Source organism: Mustela lutreola, chromosome 12 (genome assembly GCF_030435805.1).
Source record: "Mustela lutreola isolate mMusLut2 chromosome 12, mMusLut2.pri, whole genome shotgun sequence".
In the NCBI taxonomy this organism is placed as follows: Eukaryota; Metazoa; Chordata; class Mammalia; order Carnivora; family Mustelidae; genus Mustela; species Mustela lutreola.
In genome coordinates, this window is record NC_081301.1 from 6,796,569 (window position 1) to 6,818,777 (window position 22,209).

Consider the following 22,209-nt stretch of genomic DNA (forward strand, 5'->3'; position numbering starts at 1 on the left):
CAGAGCTGAGGGCAAGGCAGCGGCCCAGGCCGACTCCCACTCCCCCACGTGGCGGCCCGTTAAGTGGCAGGCGAAGCCGGCGCGCGTCTGGCCGCGTGGGAGAGCGCTACCAGCAGAGCACCGGCGGGGGACGCTCCATGGGCTTGGGGCGGGGGCGGGGGGCGCGGCGTGCAGGGAGACGTCGGTGTGACGCGGGAGGTGGAGTCCGTCCCGCCCGTCAGCACTGCCCGGGCTCTGCCGGCCCGAGGGCCAGAGCGGGCCCCAAAGCCGGGGTCACACGGTGGGTCTCCTCCCAGCCAGGGAGCACCCGGAGCAGCGTGCTCGGGGCTCGGTGGGGCCCACCCGCACTCCGCCGCCCGCAGACCAGGTCCCGCCGGGAGAGGAGCCGCCGCGCGCCCCGGAACCTTCGGCCGCCGCCGCCCTCGTTCGCCGCGGGACCCGTCGGGGGAACCCGTTCGCTGTTGCTAAGGGGCGGCCCCGGAAGTGACGCGCCCGGGGTTTGTTGACAGCGGAGGCGGCGGCGGCTGCAGGCTCCGAGCCTCAGGAGCCGGATCGGGGGAGGGGCCGGGCCCCGGAGCCAGCACCCGGCGGCCCTCAGCCCCGCCCGCAGCCCTAAGGGCAAGGTAACGGCCGCGGGGTCTCCCCCGCCGCGACCCCTCCTGCGCGGGGCTCCAGTCGCCGGGATCCCAAGCTCCGCCCCACCGACCCCCGTCTCCGGGAGACCCCGGCCCTAGCTTGGCGAGATTCCCTGTCTCCCTGGCGCTCTGGCCCCCGATTCCTCCGGGTCGCATCCCCGGCTTTCCTCGCAGAGGAAGCAAGCATCCTGTCGGCTCCCGGTGCCCAGGGTATTTATCCGCGTCCTCCCCCCTTCCTCTTCTGCCTTAGGCGCCTGGGCATCGCCGCTGCAACCTCTTGCACGGGTCCATTTCGGCCAGTGGTGGAGGGCTCCCTTCTCTGCCCCTGCTGTCAGGTTTGAGAAACGTGCCCTTAAAACTGAGCTCCCTTCCTCCAGAAAGAAAATGACGCCCTGTCGGATGTCCCTACAAAATGGGGGATCGATATAGGGCAAAAAGGGCCGGCTTCTGTCCCTCCTACCTGTTGGACGAGCTTAAGTTCCTCCAAAGCAATGCTTGAGAGCTCGGGAACGGCGTGGATTCTGGAACGGCTCCCAAAAGGGATGACAAGGTGCAGGAAATCCAACAGGATGGGTTGGGGTTGCAAACCTGAGGGCCAAGGGAGCCTGATAGGTGAGTTAAAAGTGAAACTGACTGCTGGCTACCATAGTTCTGTGTGTGGAAATGGACTTGGCAGCTCTTTGGACCAGGGATCCAAGATTTCCAGTCTTTGCCTGTGCCTGTCAGCGCGCTTCGTTTTTAAGGGAGGGAGGAAGGCCTAGTGCCTCCACAGGGAAAAACACCCCCTTTCATCTTTCCCACAGAATGTTTTTCTTCAGGGTTCAGAATGGTTAGAATGAGCTTTGAAGGCAGCTTTAAAAAGAGTAACAGGAGGTGGTTGCAGTGGTGAGGGGGTCTTTGTTTCTGTTCATTGCTTCATTCAGAAAATAAGAAACATCTGTAGGGTGTCATGGAGAAAAAAAAAGCAGGAAGGGCCATGGCAAGAGCCAGAGAGTGGAGTCACCTTTGTGGAGAGGTTGATCAGAGAAGGTCTCTAATAAGGTGGTATCTGAGCAAAGTCCTGGAGGGAGGGAGGGAGCGAGCCATGCATCTGTCTAGGGGCAGAGCATTCAACAGCAAGAGCAAAGGTCATGAGGTAATATACTTGATGGTTTTAAGAAACAACAAGGAGACAATGGGACTGGAGGAGGGGAAGAGTGGGAACCAGATAATGGCGGGCAGAATGTCAGGGGCTGTCCCTGTGATGCAGGGTCCCAGAGTATCTAAAGGAGCATCCTTTCAGATCTGTACAAACGTGGTAGTCAGAGAAAATATAGAGTTGTTTCAGATGACAAATAGCCAGTATGCTCTGGCTTGGTGTTATAAGTGATCTTCTTCCATCTTTGTGGTAACCGCTGGTGGAATTAACACAAAAAGGACGGCCATAGAGCACTATAGGTAATTCAGGTCTTGCAGCTGCTCCCTGGTTGTGAGAACTTGGGCAAGGGACCACCTCAGTGTCCTCATCTGTAAAATAGAGCTGTTGGGCTTAATGAGGGACATCACACACTGAAGTGCTTAGTGCACTGTTTAGCATGGATTAAGTGCTTGGTATCTAACAGTTGTGATGATGGCAGTGGCCATGAGGAGGAACTGTTTACATGTGTCTACCTCAAAGCCTTTCTTTTTAGCACCAGCTGGTGGTGCCACCAGCTCTGGCTTCCTCCCCGAGCTAGTAGAATTTTGGAGAACAGTGGGGGTGAGGGGAGACACAGTGGATACTTACTGTCACCCCTCAGTGACAACAATGCTTGCATATTCTACAGGGAGGATGGTAGCTTGGTCTTGGTGCCATTGGAAGATGATGGCTTTTTAAAAAGAGCAAAGCAAATCCCCATTCTACCACGTAAAATTGACAAAATTTTGGTGTTGACATAAATGTGACATGAGGACAGGTTGGGAAGGGCAGTCTTTGTTGGCCTCAGACATGTGGTTGGGGTGCGTGTGGCAGATCTCCTGATGGGGGATATTAATCCAAGAAGGACCCAGCAGAAGCTGAGACTTTGCAGCCTGCCTTATAGGGAGCGGAACAACGGTTGCTCTCCCTCCTCACCCCCCAAGCCTGGACTATATCATCAGACCTGGGTCATAAGCTGAACAGGGTGACTGGGCCAGATAATTTAAAAAAATGAAAAGTCAGAGCGCTTGGATGCCGAGAGCCAGCCTACTCGAGCGGCTATCATGGCTAGATCCTAGGATCAGCCACCTGGGGATTTGGGTTCAAGCCCCAGCTCTGTGTCTGGCTCACTGTGAACTTGGGCAAGTTCCATCGCCTGCATGGTCCTCAGTTTTCCTATCTGTGTTCTGACGCTGAAGGCTGTTGGAAGGATGAAACGAGACCCCGGTCATGAAAGCACTGGGTGCACTTTGAAGCTCTCTACAAAGGCAAAGAATGGTTCTTGTTATTGCCGTTGTCAGCGTGTCTCAGCTGTTTTTGACTCCTGAAATGCCACTTCAGGGCCCCCTGCTGGGTCATCGGTTTGGGGACTGTCATTCTTTATCTGGCTCAAGCACTAAAACTGTTGGTTGGCAGGCGGAAACCTGCCAGAATGAACAGAAGGCTCTCCCCAGGCATGATTCCTGGGAGATCACTCCATAACGATTGCTCACCATCTCCTGGCCATTATTTCACGGCATCTCCCCAGCAACCCCAAGGTAGGTGCTGTTCGCCACACGTTGACTGATAAGGATCCTGATGAGTACAGAGACTGGTAAATATCGCTCGGCGATCTCGTGCAGCTGAGGCTCCTTCTTCTGCCACCAGCCAGCCATAGGCTCACTGTGTCGTGGAGCCTCCATGGATCACACAAGGTCCCCGCCAAGAAGCTTTGAGTCGTGTGGCCAAAATGACACATGCTTGTAGCACAATTACCAGCGGTAAAAGATCATCTGTGCTCGGCGCCTGAGGACACGTAGAGTTTTAAGGAGTCAGCGGAGCCTCCTGGACAGAAACAAGATCTGCGGTGGAGGGAAAGCGTTCCTGCCCCGTAGCGTCGTGGGGAAGAGCCAGGCACTTGCTGGGGGACCTCGGGCAGGTCCTCACACATCTTTGAACCACAGTTTGTTCATTTGGAAAACAAAATAATGTGTCCCTCCTGGGTTATGTGTGCCTCTGGTGAGAACATGTGTGGAAAGCTTGGCACTTTGGGTCTGGAACTAAGGCGTACCTGTTTGTGTGTCTCTACGTGCAGATAGACCCTTGAACCCGTACGTAGTCCATGGCGATTACTTTGCCACTCCTCTGCTGCCTATCTGCATGTTGTAGATTCTAATAACTCCTGCTCCATGTGGTTGCTGAGGGAATTAAATGGCCTAGTAGATATCAAGTACTTAGAGTTCCTGGTATATGGTGTGGGTCTGGGTATGATTGTTAAGTTTGGTTGCAAGCTGGGAACCCAGGTATTCTGCAACGCTCCTCTGCCTCCAGGTGGCACCAGGGAGCAGGGAGGTGCGTCTCCGCCTCCTTATATTTCTGCATTTTCTTAATGTCCCCCCCACTCTGCGGATTATGTGCGGTAGGCGTGGGCCGGGTAGGCCAGCCACCAGGCAGGCGACGCTTTAGGATGCTTTCTGCCCCTGGCCTGCACCCTGGCCCCTGGGAGACCCTGGTACTTGCCCTGACTCCCCTCCTAGCAGCTTCCCACCACCCAATATCTGGCCTGGGATCTACTCCTTCCTGGAAAGCTTCCAGCTTCTGTAAATAGGCTATTTGTTTGGGTTCCCCCCCTCCACCGGCTCTTGGGTTAATATCTCATGGGGTGGGCGCTGCTCTGAGACTGAAGCTTCTGGCTCCCCCCCCCCCCCCCCCCGCCAACCTCTTTGTTGGCAGGGTGTCAGGTCGCCTGTGGGGGTCCCATGCTCCCTCTGGACCATAGTCCCCTGTCCCCCCACCCCCACTCCCCAGCCCTTGGGCTGCATGCTCAGAAGACCCAATGGTGCGGTGAGGTGCACGGGTTTGGTTTAGGATCGTGTCCCCTGTCATCCGTTTTGTGATTTCAGGCAACCCTCAGTGTCATCATCAGCAAATGGGGTAACAGCCAGTAAGTAGTCAGTACCTCAGCTGCTATAGTGAGGTCAGGGCAAAGGCAAACCTTTATTCTGATGCATGCCAGGCACAGGCTGGCACAGAGGATCCCGGAGCCTGCAAGCAGGCTGGGTTCCCTTCCTCCCTGAGCTTACAGGGCTGTGGGAAGGGTGATCGGCAATTGTTAGACAAGTGTCAATTAGCTTCAAGTACCAGATCCTGGGGAATGTGGTTTGTTGGTTAAATAAGGAACTGTATGCACTAAAGCATGAGGGGCTCAGTGCTCCCCAGGTCCGGAGTGGAGGCTGCGGTCACTGCTTCTGTTTTCTGCCTTCTCCCCTCTTCTCCCCGCCTCCCTCCCCTCTGCCCCGCCCCCACGTCAGAGCTCAAGATGGAGCCAGTGTAAAGAACCTACTAGAGAAGGGAGGGAGGAAGACACAGAGTTCTTCTTACCGTGCAGTGTGCTCTCAGAATCAGAGTTCCCTCTGTCCCCAGTTGCCAGAATCCCAGATGGCTGGTGCTTGCTGCAGGAGTGAGGAGCCCTCGGGGGTGGGCGTGAGGAGGTAGAGATGGCAACTTCATGGGGGTGCCAGAGGCAGGGTGCCCCAGGCCTCTCCACCTCTGTGCCAAGATGAGGATGGCCCCTTCCTCCCCCAGCTCACCCCAGACCCAAGAAGCAGGGTCCCCTGTCCAAGGGTGGTTAGCAGATGGTACTATCAGCCTGGTTTGTCTTTGGGCGACCTTAGTGGCTGAAAGGGTGGTGGTTCTTCCCCCTGGGGAGCAGGGTCAAGGCTTGCTGGGTAGCTGGGTAGCTGGAACCAGTCCTGCAGAAAAGGCAGAACCCATGGCGTTGCTCTCTTGTTCAGAGTGGAAAGGGTTTGTCTGTGGCCACCGGGGCCTTCTACTGTCCTGGCACCATGGATAGGGAGGGTACAAGGGCGCGCCTTGTCCCCTGGGTGCCTGCCACTTCTGCCTCAACCTGCAGGCCCCTCTCGTCCCTTCCACAGGTCATGTGTGGAAACCCTACAGTGTAGCAGGCCCGCACAGGGGTTCATCACTTCCTTTGTCCAGCAAATTGTTGTGGAATTGGGCCTGTGGCACCAGCATCCCATACCCTCTGGACTTTCAGTCTGTGCACATCTGCTCCTTCCTCCTGGGATGCCTTTCCCTTCTCTCCCCACCACTAGAGTTAACTATGACTCATCTTTCAAGTTGCAGCTGAAATGTCACTTCCAAGGAAGCTTGCCCATGACTCCCCAGTCCAGGGCAGGTCCCCTGGCAGAGGTACCCAGAGCCCCAGGTACCTTCTCCTACAGAACCCTGGTCCCAGTGACATGGCATGGGGTTTATGTTCTGCTTAGGTGGATGTCTGTCTCCCTCGGAGTCAGTTTGCATAAGGACAAGGACCTTGTCAGTTTCGCTCACCGCTGAACCTGCAGTGCTTGATAGAAGCTGCTGAGTGGGTGAAGAAGTGACCGGGCCTCAGTGCAGGGCGATGCCCCACAAGACAGCCCAGTTCTTGCCTTCATGGAACCGGCCATCTGGCCAGGAAGCCTGATCACTAAACCAGCATTAGTTCAAAGTGTTAGTTGTCACAGTGGGGCCATGGGCACACAGGGGGGCCGGTGGGGGGGGGCACCCTGGTTGGTCAGGGAAGGCTTCCAGAGGAAGTGATGTCAATCCTAAGGCCGGAGATGTACGGGGAGCAGCTCGTGAAGGGGTGTTCAGAGGTGGTGTGGGCTGGCGCGTGCGTGGGCGGGGATACCTCCCGGAGGAGGGACACAGATGGGGGCGGTGGGAGTAGTGTTTAGATTAGAAAGTGGGATAATTCGTTGAATTGGGATGCTCCCGGTTGAGAGAAAACAGATTGAGCAAAGGTCTGAAGGTGACCCTGTGCTTAGGGCCTGTTGCCAGTACCACGAAGGAGGCCAGGCCGGCTGCTGTAGGGGCCACTGGGCACCAAGTGGGCCAGAAGGCTGGCTGCGGTTCAGGAAGCCTTGAGTAACCGCTTGAAGAGAGGGGACTCGGTTGCCAGCGGGGTGCGCCTCCCTGCCAGTGGTGCTCCCTGGACTCCTGTTGCCTGGGGAAGATCTGGAAGTGAATGAAGGTAAAGGAAGGCCGTGCCCAGTGCCCAGGCAGCCTGTTTATTGTGTCTTCCATCAAGGGTGGCCCACAGCCAGTGGGACAGCGGGCACCACAGGCCTGGGGAGCATAGGCCTGCAACTGGCCAGGAGCAGATGGTGCTCTGTTGGGGACCAGGGCAGGTGAGGCAGAGAAGGTGATGATGTGGCAATGATAGTAATCGTGATTATAACAGTAGCTGCTGCTTCTGGGGCAGTTACCACTGACCAGGTGCCAGGCTAAGCTCTTCGCATACTCCATGTTACCCTCACACAGTGCTCCCTGTTTTAGAGAAGAAACCAAGGCACAGAGAGGTGAAGACACTTGCCCAAGTTCACTTGCCCTGAAGCAGCAGGGCTGGGCCTGGAAGCTGGGTGGGCCTGACTCCCGACCTCCCAGAGCACTGGCATCAGTTGAGTGGTGGTGCCGGAACTTAGTCCTTGTGGTTCCAGAAGGCACGGGGCTCTGGGGCCGCCCATCGGATTTCCAGAGCGGCCCTGAAGGCTCAGATATGGACGTGGGGGCTCCAGGAAGCCAGGGGCAGTGCTGGGCCCCAGACTCCTTCAAAGCTCTCCAAGGGGTGATGTGATGGAGCCCGAGAGACCAGGTTCAAATCCCACTTTGGACAGAGGAGCCTCTCTGGGCTTGAGTTTTCTCATCTGCAAGATGGGATCATAACCAGCATTTCTTGCGTGCTCAGTCTCGTCAAACCCGGGACCAAGAATTTCCCGCCATCTCATTTACTCCGGCAGCCCCATGAGGTAGGAGTTATTGTCCCCATTTTCCAGATGAGGAAACAGGTCCAGAGAGGTTGGGTAATTTACAGTGAGTTGTAGAACTGGGTTGAAACATAGATCTTTTTTTTTTTTTTTTAAAGATTTTATTTATTTATTTGACAGACAGAGATCACAAGTAGGCAGAGAGGCAGGCAGAGAGAGAGGAAGGAAAGCAGGCTCCCTGCTGAGCAGAGAGCCCGATGCGGGGCTCGATCCCAGGACCCCGGGATCATGACCTGAGCCGAAGGCAGAGGCTTTAACCCACAGCCACCCAGGCGCCCCTGAAACATAGATCTATCTGATGACAGAGCCTACACTTAAAAAGAAAGAAAAAGAAAAGAAGCTATTGAAGTATAACGTAGCTAGGGAAAGGCCTGGAAAGCATGAGGGGACAGTTTGATAAATGTCTACAGGTGAACACACCTGTCCCCGAGGCCCCACTGCCGCTTCCTCATCGCTGTGTCACTGCAAAGGGAATCGCTACCCTGATTTCTAATACCATGGGTTCCTTTTGCCTACCCCCCCCTTTCTAATACAGACTCTGGTAGGAAGATGGTCTGGGATTCATTCCCAACTTTCCTCGGTTCTATAAATGTTTGATTGTTTTCTATCTTGGTCATTCAATTTGAATGTGAAGGTTCTGTTTTCACTCTGTCTCAGCCACTTGTCACTGAGGACCTACACTGACAGAGCATCACTTAACTGAACCCCACTCCCCTCCAAATGTGGGCCCCTTTCGGTGTCTAGGCCATTTTCTTAACTTTACTGAATTACAATATACATTTTAAAAATCACACCATGGTATACAGCTCCCAAATATTCACAAAGTGAACACACCTGTATACCCAGCACTCACATGTGGGACTAGAAGCTTCTTGGCACCTGGCCAAATCCTCAAAGTAACCTCAGTCCTGACTTCTGCCATCACAGATCAGATTGTTCATTTTTTTTTTTGTTTTTGTTATTTTTTAACTTAATGGAATAAAATGTGATTGGATTCATTTGATCCATGATACGATATATGCTCTTTTCCGTCTGACTCCTTTCACTAAATTCGGGAGGTTCACCCAAGCTGTTACGTTAACAGTAGTTTGTGTGTTCTCATTGTCCTTAATAGTTGATGGGTGAGTGTACCGAGCTTACTCATGCTAGTGTCCGGGATGTTCAGGTTCGTTTCTGATTTTGGCTGTTCTGAATAATGCTGCTGTGAACATTCTGGTCTGCGTCTTTGGGGGAACATCTCTGTGCATCTCTGCTGGGTGTGTGCCTAGGAGTGGGGTTGCTGAACATGGAACACGTGTGCATACTCAGCTTTGGTGATAGTGTCGAACAGTATCCCGTTACACTGTCAATTTGCACCAATGGACACTCCTACCCGCAGCGTGGGTGACACCCCGTTGTTCCATTGTCACCACAGCACAAGCTTGGTGTATTGCCTGGATCGTTTCCAGTTGAGCCGTTCTAGTGGGTGGAAATGGGATCTCATTGTGGTTTCACGGGTACTAATGAAGCTGAGCCCTTTTACATATGTTTCCATATATTCTCTATCCTTTATGAAATGCCTATTCAAGTCTTTTGCCCATTTTTTAGGAGGATGCTATGTCCTTTTAAAAACTGTTTGGCGGTCAGATGAATAGATAAAGAAGATGTGAGATACACACACACACACACACACACACACACACACACAATGGAATACTATGCAGCCATCAAAAGAAATGAAATCTTGCCATTTGCAACAAAGTGGATGGAACTGGAGGGTATTATGCTGAGCGAAATGAGTCAATCAGAGAAAGACAATTATCATATGATCTCTCTGATCTGAGCAATTTTTTAAAAAGATTTTATTTGGGGCGCCTGGGTGGCTCAGTGGGTTAAGCCTCTGCCTTCGGCTCAGGTCATGGTTTCAGGGTCCTGGGATTGAGCCCCGCATCGGGCTCTCTGCTCGTTAGGGAGCCTGTATCTCCCTCTCTGTCTGCTTGCCTCTCTGCCTACTTGTGATCTCTGTCAAACAAATAAATAAAATCTTTAAAAAAAAAAACAAATAAAAAGATTTATTTACTTATTTGACAGAGAGAGAGTGATCACAAGTAGGCAGAGCGGCAGGCAGAGAGAGAGGAGGAAGCAGGCTCCCTGCTGAGCAGAGAGCCCAATGTGGGGCTCGATCCCAGGACCCTGAGATAATGACCTGAGCCGAAGGCAGAGGCTTTAACCCACTGAGCCACCCAGGTGCCCCTGATATGAGGAATTTGAGAGGCAAAGTGGGGACTTTACTGGGTAGGGAAGGAAAAAATGAAACAAGATGGGATCAGGAGGGAGAGAAACCATGAGACTCTTTTTTTTTTTTAAGATTTTATTTATTTGACAGAGAAAGATCACAAGTAGGCAGAGAGGTAAGCAGAGAGAGAGAGAGGGAGTGAGGAGGAAGCAGGCTCCCTGCCTAGCAGAGAGCCCGATGCGGGACTCGATCCCAGGACCCTGAGATCATGACCTGAGCTGAAGGCAGAGGCTTAACCCACTGAACCACCCAGGCAGCTCCCATAAGAGACTCTTAATCTCACAAAACAAACTGAGGGTTGCTGGGAGGAAGGGGTAGGGAGAGGGTGGCTGGGTTATGGACATTGGTGAAGGTATGTGTTATGGTGAGTGCTCTGAAGTGTGTAAGCTGGACGATTCACAGACCTGTACCTCTGGGGCAAATAATGCATTATATGTTAATAAAAATAATTAATAAAAATTTTTTTAAAAAATGAGTTTGGGGGGGTTGTCTGAGTGGTTCAATCAGTAAGCATCTGATTCTTGATTTCAGCTCAGGTTGTGATCTTGGGGTTGGGAGATCAAGCCCAGTGTGGGGCTCTGTGCTCAGTGGGGAGTCTTCTGGAGATTCTCCTCTCCCAGTGCCCCTCACCCTGCTCGCTTGTACATAAATAAATCTTAAAAAATCAATTTGGGAGTGCCTGGCTGGTTCAGTCAGTGGTGCATGCATATAGCTATGGATCTCAGGATTGTGAGTTCAAGTCCCATGCTGGGTGTAGATGTTGCTAAAGTGTGTATGTATGTATGTATGTATGTATGTGTGTGTGCGAGTGAGAGAGAGGGAGAGAGAGAGCACAAGTGGGGGAGCAGCAGAGGCAGAGGGAGAAGCAGGCTCCCTGCTGAGCCGGGAGCCCAATGCAGGGCTCACTCCCAGGAGCTAGGATCATGACCTGAACTGAAGACAATTGCTTAACTGACTGAACCATCCAGTTCAAAATTGCTAAATCTCAAAAAAGAAGGAGTTTATATATTCTGAATATGAGTTGTTTGTTGTATATATTATTGGAAATATTTTCTAGTCAATGGCTTATCCTTTCTCTTAATTATATCTTTTGATGAATGATGTACATTTTAAGGCAGTACAATATTTTTCTCTTTATGGTTTCAGGGGCTTTTTGGTGAACTGTTTAAGAAATGATTGCCTACTCTAAAGTCACAAGATAGACTCCTGTGTTTTCTAGAAATCTTGTTGTTTTACCCTTCACCTATAGGTCTATGGTCCATTTCAGATTAATTTTTTTTATTCACTTGACAGAGAGAGAGAGATCAGAAGTAGGCAGAGAGAGAGGGGGAAGCAGGCTCCCTGCTGAGTAAAGAGCCCGATGCAGGGCTTGATCCCAGGACCTTGAGACCATGACCTGAACCGAAGGCAGAGGCTTAACCCGCTGAGCCACCCAGGTGCCCACATCTTAGATTAATTTTTGTGTATATATGAATGGAAGTTTCTTCACTTCAGTGCAGACTGGATTATCATTTTTCCCTCAAGAGTGTTATTTGAGGAATCTTTACCTAGTTCTAGGTCATGAAGATAGTAGGAGACTTTAGGGTTTTTTTTTTTTTTAAGTTTTTATTTATTTTGTTTTTACTGATCTCTATTCATGACCCCAAGATAAGCGTCACATGCTCTACCAACTGAGCCAGCCAAGGGCCCCAACTTTATTTACCTATTTGTTTGTTTGTTTAGGCTCTACGCCCGAGGTGGGGCTCAAACTCAACTCTGAGAACAAGTGTCACATGCTCTTTTGACAGCCAGCCAGGCACCCGCCCCCTGACTTTAGTTTTTTAATAACTGCTTTATTGAGCTACAATTCCTAAACCATATGCTATAGCTATTTAACATAGACAATTTGTTGGTTTTTAGTATATTCAGAATTCTGTGTCTGTCACCATCATCAATTTTAGAACATTTTTATCACCCTAGAAGAAGCCTCGTAGTGTTAGCAGTCACTGCCTATCCCTCACAGCCCTCAGCCCTAGGCCACCTACTTCTGACTCTACGGATTTCCTCTTCTGGCTACACACTGTGTGTAAATGGATCCGTACAACATATGGCCTTTTGTGCCTGGTTTCTCTCACTTAGCATAACGGTTTCAAGATCCTTGCTGTAGCACGTGTCAATACCTCATTCCTTTTATGGCTGAATAACATTCCGCTGAATGGATAGACCATTTTTGTTTATCCGGGCATCAGTTGATGGAAAGTAATTTCCACTTCCTGACTATTACGAATAGTACTGCTGTGAACATGAATGTATGATTTTTATGTGGATGTATATTTTCACTTCCCTTGGGAGACATGATTAATCATTCTTAATCATACACAGCTTAATTCAATGACAGCATGTCTATGAAGGCCTGGCATATACTGAATATTCACACGTTGACTACTATTTATGGGTTAGGTTACACAATAAGGGATGCCCCAGTGTAGCTATTAATGAAAGCCCCGTTATCCTCACCCAAGCATTGAGTCCCCAACACATGCACGTCTGCCCACGGATACTGAGAAGGCAGAAAGATGCCCAGACAAGGCCCCTGCTCTTCGCAGGTCAAATCACACACAGCTAGTGGCGGCGCAGAGAGGACCAGGAAAGGGAGCAGGAGCCCTGGGGCATGTTTCTGCTAAGCTGCTCAATTGAGTGTGACATTTGGGGCCTCAGTTTCCCTACTCAGAGAGTGGGCATAGGGTAGCTGGTGGTTGTGGCTCACTTAGCTTCTTCCTGTTCCCCAGGCTGTGGTTCTGCCAATGACCCTGTGAGTGCTGGGGAGTCACTGCTGCCCCTAGGGGCTCCTGTCCTGAATTGGCCCACCCGCCTGCCCCCCAGCATGGCGTCCGACACCCCTGAGTCCCTGATGGCCCTCTGCACTGACTTCTGCTTGCGCAACCTGGATGGCACATTGGGCTACCTACTGGACAAGGAGACTCTGCGGCTCCACCCAGACATCTTCCTGCCCAGCGAGATCTGTGACCGGCTCGTCAATGAGTGAGCGGACAGGGGGCTGGGGCGTGGGCGTGAGTCTTAGCATGAGCTCTGGGACCGTGGTGTGCACCATGCAGGAACAGGGTTATGGATACACACGTGTGGGGGTGTGTGTGCATGGACTTGGCTGTCTGCGGGTGCGGAGAACACTGGTATATTCGTCACCATAAAGCTACATGTATGCACATTGGTGGTGTGTGGAAGGGTGTGCATATGAAGGAATGGGCGTTTGTATACACGTGGGTTTCTGCAGCATGGGGTGTGTTTGAGTGTGTGACTGCAAGTGTGCATTTACATCTATGAGAAGGTATAGAAGCCTGCATATAGGGGGCACCTGAGTGGCTCAGTAAGTTAAGCGTCTGTCTCCGGCTCAGGTCATGAGCCCAGGGTCTTAGGATCGAGCCCCACATCAGGCTCCCTGCTGAGGTGGGGCGTCTGCTTCTCTCTCTCCCTCTGCCTGCTGCTCCCCCGGCTCATGCGCTCTCTCTCTCATTCTACTCTTTCTCTCAATAAATCTTAAAGAAACCTACACATACAAAGGAATTCTGACTGTTCCATGTGCCTATGTGCACATGCCTGTGCCTACAAACACGTATCTGTGTGTGCACAGAGCCACACACATGTTCGTTCACTGGTGCACTGTAAAGAATGGACCCATGACCAGGGATCGAGTCATTCAGAAAATCTGGGATCGAATCATTCAGAAAATCTGTATCTGGGCCCTCCAAGGAACTCCCCACTATGAGAGGCTCCTGGCAATAGGACATGCATTCACTCACCCAGGGAGGTCAGTCCGGATCCCCGGAAGGGAAATTGTTAGACCAAACAGTTGCTTATAAAAGTGGGAACTTGTGGGGCCCCCGGCTGGCTCAGTCCGTGGAGAATGCAACTCTTGATCTTGGGGTTGTGAGTTTGAACTCCACGTTGGGTGTGAAGACTATTTAAAAATATTATCTTTTTTTTTCTTAAGATTATTTATTTGAGAGAGAAAGAGCACACAGTCGGGAAGGGTAGAGGCAGAGGGAGGGAGAGAACCCCAAGCAGACTTCCTGCTGAGCACAGAGCCTGACATAGGGCTCTATCCCAGGACCCTGAGATCATGACCTGAGCCGAAATCAAGAGTCCGCTGCTCAACCGACTGAGCCACCCAGGCGCCCCTAGAAATAAAATAATTAAAAATAAAATAAAATAGGGGGTGCCTGGGTGGCTCAGTTGGTTGAGTGGCTGACTTTTGATTTCGGCTCAGGTCATGATCTCAGGGTCGTGAGATCAAGCCCCGCATTGGACTCCACACTCAGCAGGGAGTCTCCTTCTCTCTCTCCCTCTGCCCCTCCTCTGCTCGCTCGTACTCTCTCTCAAATAAATCTTAAAAACATAAAATCTGAAAAAAAGAAGAAAGAGTGGGAACTTGTGTGTGACCCCAGGACGGAGCCCGACTTGTAATCATGTTCTGGGCATTTGATGTGGCTCAGGCACTCGCTTGGACCCTTTGCAGACCTGAGTTATGTCCATTTTACAGATGAAGAAACTAAATTCTGGCAAAGTTCCATTGCTTGTGTGAAGTTGTCCAAGTAGTAAACAGCCAAGCCAGGATTCAGAGCCCAGTGTTTGATTCCCAAGCCTCTTCCACCAGACCAGGATTCTTGTATCAACTGGGATCTCAAATAGGGTTTTATTCAGTGCTTGGCCTGGACCCAGCTGGAAATGTCAAACCCCTTGGCTTAATCTTCCTGTTGGAAAAGGGTCCCGGGAGGAGCCGATCAGGAACAGAAGCTGGCTGAAAGACGAGGAGTGCGGACGCCTGTGTTTGTTACAGATGCGCACGAGTTTTGGGAGGAAGCGTTTGGGATTTGCTATTGATTAGAGACCCCTTTGTTATCTTTGCTGTTCTGATGCCTGGGGGAGCATCTTCATGTCGCCTGCAGGGCGGTCAGGGTCCAAGCAGATGCTGTTAGAAAGAGGGACAGGGGTTGGAAGAGATGGGAGTTGCTGATGGGTGGCAAGGGAAGGTTTCAGGAAAAGGAGGGCTAGTGCAGAGCCTTGCGGGAGGACGAAGGCCCCTGAGCCCTTCCCGCTAGCGAGGCTTCCCTCCCCGCCCAGGTACGTGGAGCTGGTCAATGCCGCCTGCAACTTTGAACCGCACGAGAGCTTCTTCAGCCTTTTTTCGGACCCCCGCAGCACCCGCCTCACCCGGATCCACCTTCGCGAGGACCTGGTGCAGGACCAGGACCTGGAGGCCATCCGCAAGCAGGTGAGACCTACGTCGCCAGCCAGTGGGGACGGCCATGGGGAGGCCGGCCGGAGAGCGTCAGTGACCCCTCCGGGACAAGAATCCAGCACGCCAGCGCCTTGCACACACCCCTCCTGAAGCCCACCTGTGGTCTGGGCTCGGGCCTGGGGTTGGCCAGAGGTGGGGGTTGGTGGGCTATGGCGGTGACGGAGCTGTCCCTGCTCCCAGGACCTGGTGGAGCTGTACCTGACCAACTGCGAGAAGCTGTCCGCCAAGAGTCTGCAGACGCTGAGGAGCTTTAGCCACACCCTGGTGTCCTTGAGCCTCTTCGGCTGTGCCAACATTTTCTATGAGGAGGAGAACCCAGGGGGCTGTGAAGATGAGTGCCTCGTCAACCCCACCTGCCAGGTGCTGGTCAAGGACTTTACGTTCGAGGGCTTTAGCCGCCTCCGCTTCCTCAACTTGGGTCGCATGATCGACGGGGTCCCTGTGGAGTCGCTGCTGCGGCCACTCAGCTCCCTGGCTGCCCTGGACCTCTCGGGCATCCAGACGAGCGACGCGGCCTTCCTAACCCAGTGGAAAGACAGCCTGGTGTCCCTCGTGCTCTACAACATGGACCTGTCAGACGACCACATCCGGGTCATCGTCCAGCTGCACAAGCTGCGGTGAGCTGCTGGCCCAGAGCTCACTAGGGGCGGGGAGAGGGTGGGGGTTGCCAGTCCCGGAGGTCTGTAAGGCCCTGTCCGGGCACAGATGGGTTTGGAAGAGACAGTCCCCTTCCTTAAGCCCAGTGTTTTGGCTGCATCCGGGCTGTTCAGGACCTTGGGGTGCCAGCAGGCTCTTCCCCAGAATGCTCTGGAGCAGCTGTGGGAGGAAGGGGCTCTCCCCTCCCTGCCGTGGGCTGAAGGAGCGGGGCTCTGTGAGGCAGCCCCAGCTCCTGACCTGTGGCCCCCACTCCAATCTCCAGACACCTGGACATCTCCCGAGACCGCCTCTCCAGCTACTACAAGTTCAAGCTGACTCGCAAGGTGCTGAGCCTCTTTGTGCAAAAGCTGGGGAACCTGATGTCCCTGGACATCTCTGGCCACATGATCCTGGAGAACTGCAGCATCTCCAAGATGGACGAGGAGGCGGGGCAGACTAGGTGGGGACCCACCCATGGTGGTTGCCAGCAGGGTGTCATTCAACAAGCATTTACCACACCAGGGCCTGTGCTGGGTGCCAGAGATAAAGAACCGAACCAGGCCCTGCCCTGTTGAGTCTGTTCAAGCTCGTGGGGGCAAAGGAGTCCTTATCAGGACAGTGGTAGGGGAGGCGCAGGACTGTGGGACTGCCCTGAGGGTCAAGAAGAAGGAGGAATGGCATCCAGGTTATCCTGAAAGCTCCTGAGTTTGCCAGAGGAAAGGTGTTCCAGCCGAGGGAACAGCATACAGCAAAGGCTGGAAGGTGTAAGCTTGAGGGGCGAGCGGAGAATTAGGACGCTCAGCCTGGCTAGCGACGGTGGTGGCGGTAGAATGGCCAGCAGCGTCTCCCTTGCTTTAGGTATCCCAGCGGATAGGTTGCTTCCTGGCCTGGTTGGTTGAGAGATCGAGATCGGATTCAAACCGATCCGACTGTAATTGACTATGGGCCCTGTCCCCAGCTGTGCATTCACGGGGCTAGGTTGATGTGCATGTCTCTTGATGATCTTCGGTTAGGACATTATACAAGGGTGACAAGTCCTCACTAGAAGGGCACATAGTATTTTCCAAAGATGGGTGCAACAGTAACTCCCATCCCCCATGTTATACAGTGTGACCTTGCCACCTCTCCGTCAGGAGGTGGCAGTCTGTGTCCCAAAAGATGAGGCAGGAAGGCCTAGAAGAGGGCCCCAAGTAAATGCCTAGCCACCCCCAGGGAGAAGCACTCCTGAACCCAGGACAGCCTCAGTCCACAGGCCACTGACCCCAGCACCCTCTGTTCCCAGCATTGAGCCTTCCAAGAGCAGCATCATGCCTTTCCGGGCCCTGAAGAGGCCACTGCAGTTCCTCGGGCTCTTTGAGACCTCCCTGTGCCGCCTCACACACATTCCTGCCTACAAAGTGAGAGAGGGAGTCGGGGAGGGGAGGAATAGTGGGCCCTGGGACAAGGGAAGGGGGTCGGCTGGGGGCCCCATGGTGTCTGCCCTGGGGGTAGAGATGGCCCTAGGGTCTGGGGAGCCCACCGCTTGGCCTCTTCCGGGTGTTTCTGAGCATGTTCCGTTCCCAGGTAAGTGGTGACAAAAATGAGGAGCAGGTGCTGAATGCCATAGAGGCCTACACGGAGCACAGGCCTGAGATCACCTCGAGGGCCATCAACCTGCTTTTTGACATCGCACGCATCGAGCGCTGCAACCAGCTGCTTCGGGCCTTGAAGGTCAGCTTCAACCCTGGGGGGCCCAGCCTCCTGCCCATCCCCAGCTGGCCAGCACTGGACTTGGTTGAGGCATGTCCCTCCTCTCCACGTCCTCCTCATCCCCAGGCCCACAAGCAGCATTACCCCCGAGCCCCAGGCCTAGCTTGTCCCAGCACTGACCTTACCCCAGACCTGTGGCCCCGTCTAGCTTCTGCCCCCCATCCCGCACTTCTGTTCTCGGGGAATAGGATCAGGGTAAGCTGAGCCCCAGAGCAACTGTTCCAGCCCCCAGGCAGAGCCCTAGGCCTGGCCTGGCACGGCTTGAACAGGACTGGCCAACCCAGGCCCACCCTGCCTTCCCACAGCTGGTCATCACAGCCCTCAAGTGCCACAAGTATGACAAGAACATCCAGGTCACGGGCAGCGCTGCGCTCTTCTACCTGACCAATTCCGAGTACCGCTCCGAGCAGAGCGTCAAGCTGCGCCGGCAGGTCATCCAGGTGGTGCTGAATGGCATGGAATCCTACCAGGAGGTGACGGTGAGCCCCCTACCCGTGCCAGCCCTGCATGCTCAGGCCCAGCCCCTCCTCTCCCTGCACACCCTGTGTGCCAGCCTCACTGACCTGGGCCCTCGCGGGGCCATGCTTATTTGCACCCTTTTTCGCCTGGCTCTCAGCTGCAGCCCCCTCCACCCCTGCCACAGTCACCTCCCCCTTACCCATGGCATCCCTCCCAGACTCTAGGACCTGGCATTCAGGACCCTGTAACCTGGCCCCACTTGACTAGTCCTTCCCCCATGGCCACCCCCCACCCCACCCACCCCCCGCCCAGGGACCCTGTTTTCCTGTTTCTGGGCCTCTGCTCATGTGGACTCCTCGGCCCTTCTGCCCAGTAACACTCTGCCGGCAGGGGATTGTTTTCCAATAGCTGCTTTTATTGTAAAGTTACAAAAATTTTGACCTTAGAAAATCTGTAATTACAGACAGAAAGAAAAAAAAAAAACCACTCATAATCCCTCCACGCAGAGAGCCACTGTTGGTGTTGGACACCTGTTGTTTTGGATTTCGCCTGTGCATGTTTATTTAGTAGATGGGTTCATCCCACACTTACTGTTTGCATGATGTGGATTTTTATTACAACAGTGTCTTATGAATGTGAACATCTCTCAGATCAACAATCATTTCTACAACAGAACTTCTAAAATAAGGTCTCTTTTCCCATTACAAAAGTAAGACATCGAATGCTTAGAAAACAAACAGATTCAAGCACCATTGACCTTTGAACCACATGGGTTTCAACTCAGATGCAGAATTCTTCTCTAGAGATTTTATATGTGTATGTATTTATTTATTTAGGAACCCAATGCAGGGCTTGATCCCATGACTCTGTGATCATGACTTGAGCTGAAATCAAGAGTCAGATGCTCAACCGACTGAGCCACCCAGGTGCTCCTTTATAAAAAAAACAAAGTTTTTTTTTTTTTGAAAAAGAGAGAGCAAGTAGGAGTGGGGGGAGGGGCAGAGGGAAAGAATGAGAGAATCTTGGCAGGCTCCACGCCCAGCACCGAGCCCAGGACGGGGCACGATCTTACAACTCTGAGATCATGACTTAAGCCAACATCAAGAGTTGGACGCTTAACGGACTGAGCAGCCCCCGACACCCCTGGATCAGATTTTATTTGACAAATACAGATGACACCGTCAGTGTATTTTCTCCTCCTAATGATTTCCTTACATTGTCTTTGCTCTAGCTTACTTTATCGCAAGACTACGACACATAACACATATCACATGCAAAACGTGTCAATTGACTTATAGACGTTATCAGGAAGGGTTCCTTCCAGTCAAAGGTAGGCTCTTCGTGGTGAAGTTCTGGGAGGAGTCAGAAGTTACAGGTGGCTTTTCAGCTGCTTGGCGGCAGGTGGGGAGGAGATTGGAGCCCCTAACCCTCGGGCTGTCTGATGGTCGACCGTGATACAGAAATGTGACAGGGCGCCTGAGTGGCTCACTTGCTTAAGCATCTGCTTTGGGCTCAGGTCATGATCCCAGTGTCCTGGGATTGAGCCCTGCCTTGGGCTACCTGCTCAGCCTGGGTCTGCCTCTCCCTCTCCCCCTGCCTGCTGTTCTCCCTGCTTATGGTTTTCTGCTCTTTCAAATAAATAAATAAATAAAATCTTTTTAAAAAAATCTTAAAGAAAAACAAAGAAAAGAAAGAGAAAATGTGTTAACTACAAAGTGAGTTGTCAGCATAATGCTCAGTGTCCTTATCCAGGGAAAGCCACTGGGGTGCAGTGGCCCGGCCCTTTCCCCACAGAGTAGCAGGCCAGGCTGCCCCACAGGCCCAGGTGGCAGTTGTGGAGTTGGCCCCCTGTGAGCAAACATTTAGGTGACTTTTTTCTTGTTTGCTATTTCAAAGAAGGCTTTCCTGACTCTACTCAATTGATAATCCTTAAAATACGTGACTAAAATTGCCATTGCCGGGGCCATGAATGGGTAGGTGTATTTTTAAAGCATTTGGGACGTAGTCTTGAATTATCCTCCAGAAAGGCTATAGTAGAGATACAGTCTCTGCAAGGGTGAGAAGGCCTGCTTTCCCCCTGCCTGCCAACTCCAGACCTTAGAGCAACCTTTTTCTACCTTGAGATTGATTTTATCATTAGGTAAAAGGGGTGTGTTTTTTGTTTGTTTTTTGTTTGTTTGTTTGTTTTTTTACAAAATTGCTAGTTGAAGACTCCCAAACAAATTCATAAACTCTATCAAAGAAATGGAAATTAAAATGGTGAGGTACCACATTTTATCTCAAGAGACCGAGGATCCCCAACGTTGACAGAGGTCAGGGGAGATGACTTCTGCATACTTCTCCCTGCTGAGGTAGGAATTGTACCACCTTTTTGGAGGCCAACTGGCCGAATTTGCCAAAACTGTAAATGCATTGATCTTTGGGCCTATGTATTCCATGATTCAAATGTTTTTTAGAGGAAAAAGATCACATCTTTGCTTTTTAATTAAAAATAAGTTAGAGGAGGGGCATCTGGGTGGCTCAGTCGTTGAGCGCCTGCCTTTGGCTCAGGTCATGATCCCAGCATCCTGGGATCGAGCCCCAAATCGGGCTCCCTGCTCCGCAGGAAGCCTGCTTTTCCCTCTCCCACGCTCCCTGCTTCTGTTTTCTCCCTCGCCGTGTCTCTGTCAAAAAAATAAATAAAATTTTAAAAATAAGTAAATAAAAATAAAGTAGAGGAAACCAGAATGTTTTAGCTATTGGGACCTGGAGAAGTAACATACCCCCACAATCGGATATTCTGGCAAATCTGCACGTTCCTAATGTGGAAAGATGTCCACTGCATGTTGATAAGTGAAAGGTTTTAGAGCAGTGTGTATAATATCTTTTTTGCCTCACCCCTCCCCCAAATATATATTTGTATTTACATGTTAGAAAAGTCTCGAAGGACATGCACCAAATTTTTAACTGTGATTACTTTTGGGGAATAAAGTGAGAGACTTTAACTTTTCTCTCAAATACTACTATTTGAACTTTTTATGGTAAGTATTGTCTCTTGTAATTTGAAATAAAATTTTTCTCAGATTAAAAAGTATATGTGTATTTGAGGGGAAAAAAGAGCTAAGAGTGATACACCCCTGAAATTACATAATTAATGAAGTACAGTGATCTGCCAAAATCTGAGGAAGGATGGAAGAAGATTAAATCACAGGCAAATGCTCCAAGAATACTTTAAAAAAAAAAAAAAAAGCCCATAGACAGCGCAAAAAGGAATTGAAGCTGTCGAGCAGCGTGAGGCCTCCCGCTCTGCCCGTTGGGACTGTAGAGCCTGCAGCCACTTCGGCAGACAAGTCTGGTGTCACCGGGTCAAGTTGAAGACATGCATGGCGCGTGTGACCCAGAAGCCGCTGTGCGTGGACGCCAACATGCAACATCGTTGGAAGTTACCATACGCTGAAGCCCCCTTGGATGTCCACCAACGGTGGGATGGGCCAGTATATTCAAGGACCGTGATACAGTGAACAAATGAATGCTTTTCAGCTGCTCGTGATGACATAGTTGCTCTTACAAACCTGTGGTAAACAAGAGTAAGCTTGTTTGATGCTGGAGAACCTTCCGTGGGGACTCGCAGGGACGGTGGTTCTCTCTAGTGGGGAGAGGAACTGAAGGCCAGGAAGGGACCTGCGGGGCTTTCTGGATGCTGACAGTTTTCTATTTCCTGACCCAGGTGGGGGTTCCATGGTTGCCAAAAAAGGTTTTTTTGCTTCATAAATGCTCATAAAACCATACATTTTTGTTTTATGCTCTCTTCTGTATGAAGATTATATTTCACTTTTTTTTATTTTAATGTTAAAAAAAAAAAGCCTTGGAGTCTCCTCTTCCAGAAAGCCTTCCTGGACCACCACAGCTCCAGATGATCTCACACCTCTAGGGCGCCCCTGGAGTCCAGCTCCCGGAGTCCAGCCCTGACTGTGTTCCCCTTGTCTCCCATCCCCCCAGGTCCAGCGGAACTGCTGTCTGACCCTCTGTAACTTCAGCATCCCCGAGGAGCTGGAGTTCCAGTACCGCCGAGTTAATGAGCTCCTGCTCAGCATCCTCAACCCCACGCGGCAGGACGAGTCGATCCAGCGCATCGCCGTGCACCTGTGCAATGCCCTGGTCTGCCAAGTGGACAACGACCACAAGGAGGCCGTGGGCAAGATGGGCTTCGTTGTGGT

The 22,209-nt window shown here is 51.9% G+C and overlaps 1 protein-coding gene across 4 annotated transcripts in view; it reads left to right on the forward strand.

Annotated features, from left to right (window-relative positions):
* Nucleotides 1–250: 250 nt before the first annotated feature.
* Nucleotides 251–22,209, forward strand: part of ZER1 (zyg-11 related cell cycle regulator) — a 31,217-nt gene continuing 9,258 nt past the window's right edge. Inside the window, exons 1-10 of one of the 4 annotated variants that reach the window (XM_059141063.1) lie at nt 251–623; nt 886–1,247; nt 12,642–12,894; nt 14,992–15,142; nt 15,350–15,786; nt 16,089–16,265; nt 17,088–17,202; nt 17,369–17,515; nt 17,860–18,027; nt 21,992–22,207. In XM_059141063.1, coding sequence (XP_058997046.1) covers nt 1,127–1,247; nt 12,642–12,894; nt 14,992–15,142; nt 15,350–15,786; nt 16,089–16,265; nt 17,088–17,202; nt 17,369–17,515; nt 17,860–18,027; nt 21,992–22,207 — 1,785 coding nt within the window. In that variant the 5' untranslated portion in view covers nt 251–623; nt 886–1,126. Of the gene's footprint in view, nt 846–885; nt 1,248–12,641; nt 12,895–14,991; nt 15,143–15,349; nt 15,787–16,088; nt 16,266–17,087; nt 17,203–17,368; nt 17,516–17,859; nt 18,034–21,991; nt 22,208–22,209 lie in introns of all 4 variants that reach the window. The other 3 variants (XM_059141062.1, XM_059141065.1, XM_059141064.1) reach the window with 3 other exon arrangements.